Source organism: Nicotiana tomentosiformis, chromosome 2 (genome assembly GCF_000390325.3).
Source record: "Nicotiana tomentosiformis chromosome 2, ASM39032v3, whole genome shotgun sequence".
In the NCBI taxonomy this organism is placed as follows: domain Eukaryota; kingdom Viridiplantae; phylum Streptophyta; class Magnoliopsida; order Solanales; family Solanaceae; genus Nicotiana; species Nicotiana tomentosiformis.
The window spans coordinates 31,652,039-31,658,044 of NC_090813.1; the positions used below are offsets into that span (position 1 = coordinate 31,652,039).

At 36.8% G+C, this 6,006-nt stretch overlaps 1 protein-coding gene across 1 annotated transcript; it reads left to right on the top strand.

Moving 5' to 3' along the window:
- The first annotated feature begins 1,251 nt into the window (after nucleotides 1–1,251).
- On the top strand, nucleotides 1,252–5,541 carry LOC104089781 (laccase-4-like). Its single transcript, XM_009594746.4, has 6 exons — nucleotides 1,252–1,416; nucleotides 2,439–2,590; nucleotides 3,029–3,273; nucleotides 3,366–3,494; nucleotides 3,898–4,824; nucleotides 5,160–5,541. The coding sequence occupies exons 1-6, from the start codon at nucleotides 1,330–1,332 to the stop codon at nucleotides 5,288–5,290; spliced, it is 1,671 nt and encodes a 556-aa protein (XP_009593041.1). The 5' UTR covers nucleotides 1,252–1,329; the 3' UTR covers nucleotides 5,291–5,541.
- The last annotated feature ends 465 nt before the right edge of the window (nucleotides 5,542–6,006 follow it).

A 6,006-nucleotide genomic window follows, 5' to 3' on the forward strand; every position in this document is an offset into this window, starting at 1 on the left:
CGACTGGGATACCATTGGGATCGACAAGAGGCACATCATTACTAGGTATCACGATATTATTCTCGCCGTGATGGCCTGACTCAACGTCAACGTTCAAGTGGGCAGACTGAGAGTTTGACATCCTTAGGCTAGCCTGGAATCAAAATTTCAAAGAACAAGCATAAAATAAGGTGTGTTATGGAGATTCATATCAAATCACTACTATTTTCCTTAGCCCCACGGTGGGCGCCAAACTGTTTACCCTAAAAAAGAGTAACAATTAAATTTGTACGCGGTTTACCCTCAATACGAATAAATAAGAACAACACGTAAACGAGTTAAAGACAAAATAAATGATCAAACCAATCGCAATATAGTGACCAAGACTGGTCTTAGATTGAATAGTGAAATCCGTCCTCGATTGGACCTTCTATACAAGCTCGGTCGCGAGTGGAGAAAAGAATAAATGAATAATGCTTTGAACAATAGCTAGAAGACAAAAGTAAACTCTTATTGCTTTGATTTGCGTGTCACAATGTGTTAGAATAAAGAAAACCTTTCCCTTTATATAGTAGGAGAATTTCAGTCCTAGTATATGTCTAAATAAGGTTAAAATCTTCTTTTTCGGTAAATGTCGATCTACAGTTAATACTGAACGAGATTCGCGCCGTAATATCCGGTTGAGGGCGAATATTATGGCCTCCTACTCGTTGTGCGTAACCGTTCTCTGTGTTTCCCGAAGTCAAGAAGCTATACTTGGTCTGGGTCAGTTATTTCACCGTGCCCGACCTTAGATACATCGTTTGTTACTTCAGGTTTCTATACGAGGGTTCTTGGGCCTTGATCATAATCACGTCGAGCCATGCTTTTCCCCTGTTTCCACATTGAGGAATCGGGAAAAACCCTTCCCCGATTTTACCCGTACACATACATGAAGAAAAAAAGAATCATGGAGGGCTTTAGATTAATAATAATAAATTGACAAAATCATGAAAATAAAGATTATTTTCAGAAACTCCCAACACACATACAAACAAAAATAGCTTAACTAGCAAAATAATAGTGGGCCACAGAGTTATAAACTTTATGTAATATACAAGAAATAATTGGGGAAAAATTAACTAAAAAAGTTTGTTGTTGTTCGAGAAGTAGATTAGAGGGACCCCAATATCTATCTCATCACCTAACGAAAGAAAAACGACAGAGCAGCTAATTAATTAAAGGACATTTTCACCTATATATACATTACGTTGTTATCCCTTGAATGCAACAAGCCTAAAATATATCAGAACTGAAAAGAAAACCACTTCTATATTACTTAGTGAAATTAGTGAAAAGAGACAAAAAAAAATGGAATCTTGGGTTCGTATTTTCATCTTGTTTGCATGCCTCTTTCCAGCCTTTGTAGAATGCCGGATTCGACGTTACAACTTCAATGTAAGTACTACCACTACAGCAACTTCAATTCCCCCCACCCCCCCCCCCCTCCCTCCCCCACACACACATTTCTTTAGTTAAAAAGAGTCTTTTTAATAGTAGAAAAAGAACGATTAAACTTATATATTCTAATAGTGTAACTTATTCCTACATTATTCAAATAATTTAATTGTTGTAATTGTAGGTTGCTTACTTTTTTCTAGGTAACTAGTTTCACTTGTTATGCGCAGTAGTCACTCATAGTTGTATCTTTTAATTTAGGTAATGTGATAGTGTAACACGTGTAAAACTTAAGTTACCAGTTTATACAAGTTAAACTCGAAGACAATGAAATATTTTCAAATGCTATTCAACAACTTAATCACTTTTAATTTGCCAAAACAGTGGTGCCTTTCTCTTATTAGATGACCGCCTGGTGCCTTTCTCTTATTAGATGACCGCCTGCACCAGGTTATAAGATAAGATATAATTCTTGTACTACTTGATTGACGGCTAAGAAAAAGCTTCCACAAGTGCGGGAAGACTCTTGTATGTATGGTAACCCTCTCTTATTATGCATTTTCAATTTTCAATGTAAAAAGAATGGGAATATTCTTCAGAACTTTTAAGCAGTTCCGTCCAGCCATCCACTGTTAATGCCACAAAATATGTTGATTTGGAATTGTTGGCAATAACAAGTAGATTTCTTAAAGTACAAGCTGGCATCATAAGTTGGTTAGAGTAAATTTCAATTAGCAAAAGATGGTTGGTCTAGAAAACAAACTGGTTGACGCCAAACACTTCTAAAATATCGTTACTTAATTGTCAAACCATACATCATAAGTACAATATTGACGTTCCTACGAAAAAACACAAATTAGACCCCTAGTAACGTAAGATGGTGGGAAATTTTAGTAGTTCATTTGGTTGGATACCTGCTTCTTTCACCTATCGGTGAGAGTTCAATTTTTCACCTTGTAATCCCCTCTCTCATTTCCCATTTTAAAATTAAAAAAAATAACGTAAGATGGTTGCTTTCGCAGGTGATGGTGAAGAATACATCTCGCTTGTGTTCTACAAAGCCCATTGTCACTGTTAATGGCAAATTCCCAGGACCCACAGTCTATGCCAGGGAAGATGACACTGTGCTTATCAGGGTTGTTAACCATGTCAAATATAATGTCTCTATCCATTGGTAATTCATCTAAAAAACAAGTGCACATAATGTTTTACACTATCAGTGTAACTTAACTTATTATAGCAGGTTAATTACTTTTTTATTCGATTACCTGAAGTGACATAATTGTGTAAAACTTTTTTACATAACTAATGCATAGAATATAAGGTGATCCTTGGAGCAACGGTAAAGTTGTCTTCGTGACACCTATAGGTCACGAGTTCGAGCCGTGGAAGCAGCCACCAATATTTGTATTATGAATTATGATAGGTTGTCTACATCACACCCTTGGAGTACGGCCCTTTACCGGGCCCTGCGTGAATGCGGAATGCTTTGTACACAAGGCTAATGCATCGAACATAAACTTCCTTAGAAAATCAAGATTTCCATCACTTTGTATATAATTCACTTGGTTCTCTTTGCTTTATATAATCTTTTTCATTTGGTTTGTAATAGGCATGGTGTGAGACAACTTAGAACAGGTTGGGCAGATGGACCAGCATATATCACACAATGTCCAATTCAGCCAGGTCAAAGTTATTTGTACAACTTCACCATTACAGGTCAAAGGGGTACACTGTTTTGGCATGCTCATATTCTGTGGCTAAGGTCAACTGTTCATGGCGCCATTGTCATTTTGCCTAAGCTTGGTGTGCCATATCCATTTCCAAAACCTGACCATGAAGCTGTAGTTATTCTAGGTGAACATAAATTTACTCCACTTTTTTTCCTTAGAAAAAAAAAATCACTTATTTTGTAGGGACTAAGATTAAAGTTTGATGCAATAATGCAGCTGAATGGTGGAAATCTGATACTGAAGCTGTGATTAATCAGGCCATTAAGTCAGGTTTAGCCCCTAATGTTTCTGATGCTCACACAATCAATGGTCATCCTGGACCCCTTTCAAACTGTCCATCCCAAGGTAATATACTTTTAGCTAATTAGCTATAACATATACTCCTAACTATTCATAACAAATTTGATATGGCAACCTGAAAAAAAATTGAAAATATGCACTGGCAATATTCATTTTGTTATACGCTATTAGTGTATTTTAACATGTTGCAGTTGATTACCTGTCTTATTCTCCAGGTTACTAATTTCATTATTTGTTAAGCACTATATTGAATTTTAAGGTGACGTGATAGTATAAATATTTGCACTATCAATACGTAGAAGTTAAACACACTTGGAAAGTAGTGTAAAACTTGCAGGTTAAAATGCACTGATAGTGTAAAATACCTCTATTGTATATGAGTTAAATCCTTCAAAATAATTCATGGGAAAAATGAAAATTTGAATTTTGGACCATATATGATATGCAGGTGGATACAAATTGAGTGTTGATCCTGGAAAATCCTACATGTTGCGAGTTATCAATGCTGCACTCAATGAAGAACTCTTTTTCAAAATTGCTGGCCACAAAATGACTGTAGTTGAAGTAGATGCTACCTACGTAAAACCTTTCAAAACAGATACAATTGTGATTGCCCCTGGCCAAACCACAAATGTAATTGTCGCAGCTAATCAAGGTTCTGGAAAATACATGGTTGTTGCTTCTCCATTCATGGACGCACCTATTGCAGTCGATAACGCGACTGCAACAGCCACGTTACATTATTCGGGCACGTTGGCTAGTTCAGTCACTACCCTAACAAACACTCCGCCCAAAAACGCGACCCCTGTGGCTAACAATTTTGTAGACTCTCTTCGAAGCCTCAACTCGAAAAAATACCCTGCTAAAGTTCCAAAAAATGTGGATCATTCGTTGTTTTTCACAGTAGGGTTAGGAATTAATCCATGTCCAAGTTGCAAACAGGGTAATGGAAGCAGAGTTGTTGCTAGTATAAACAATGTCACATTTGTCATGCCAACTACAGCACTTTTACAAGCACATTTCTTTGGTATCAAAGGAGTTTATACAACAGATTTTCCTCAAAATCCGCCATTTAAATTCAACTATACTGGAACACCACCAGCAAACTTGTCAACGATGAGCGGGACGAAGGTTTATCGGTTGCCATATAATGCAACAGTTCAATTAGTTTTGCAGGATACTGGAATTATATCCCCTGAAAATCATCCTATCCATTTGCATGGGTTTAATTTCTTTGCAGTAGGTAAAGGGCTAGGAAATTTTAATTCAAAAATAGATCCAAAGAATTTTAATCTTGTTGATCCTGTTGAGAGGAATACAATTGGAGTACCAGCAGGAGGATGGGTAGCTATAAGATTCCGCGCTGACAATCCAGGTATACTATAGAAAAAATGAAGCAACAACCTGCTACATTCAGTTAAATTGTACTGATAGTGTTATTTATTTGTCATATCAGTGTATATAACTTAGAAGATGAGCCTTGGTGTAACTGGTAAAGTTGTTGCCAGGAGATCACGGGTTCGAGCTGGGGAAACAGTCTCTTGCAGAAATGCAGGGTAAAGCTGCGTACAATAGACCCCTGTGGTCCGGCCCTTCCCCGGACCCTGCGCATAGCGAAAGCTTAGTGCACCATGCTGCCCTATCAATGTATATAACTTAAATTCATGACGCCTATACAATGGTTGTTAAACTTTTTTTATGAAATTGCAGGAGTTTGGTTTATGCATTGTCATTTAGAGGTGCATACAACATGGGGATTGAAGATGGCATTCCTAGTAGATAATGGCAAAGGTCCTAATGAGTCACTTTTGCCACCTCCAAAGGATCTACCAAAATGCTAAATTTGGATATTGCCATTCAAAAGGAGTTAGCTCCTCCTCTTCACAACTTGATGCGAGCAAAATTTAGGAACACGGCAAATTAAAGGTTGACAACGAAGAAAAGAGAGTCAATAATGCATTATATAGTATTCATTTCTTGAGTAAAAAAGGAATTTTTTTTGCTCAAGCTTCTCCATAATTATATGAAGTTTGTATATATACATTTGTTTTGCGGTTTTTAATAAAAGTTTGATATTTGAGTGTTTCTTCTATCTCTTGCTCTTACTCCCAATGACCTCCTGCAATTAGGTTTGTGAATAATGTTAATACAGCAATGACATCAACCTTGGTGACAACGGGCGGATTTAGGGGAGGAAGTGGTTTCATTCGAACACTCTTCGCTGGAAATTACACTATACATATAGGGCAAAATCCATTTTGTGCCCCTCTCTCTCTCTCTCTATATATATATATATATTATATTTTGAATCCTCTTACACAATTCAAAAGCATAGCTCAGTGATAACGGGTTCAAAACCTTTATGAGATTGTTGGTTCAATTCCCATTGGCCATAATTTCTTTTAATTTTTAAAACTTCTTTGATTGAATTGGAACAATGGTATTTAGTGATTCTGAAGAGGGCTTTAAGGCCTATAAGTGTGGACTCAATAGAGGTAGAAGGTAAATTATCATACACTTTGGAGAGTAACTATCAAGTGAATATAATTCATTTCCC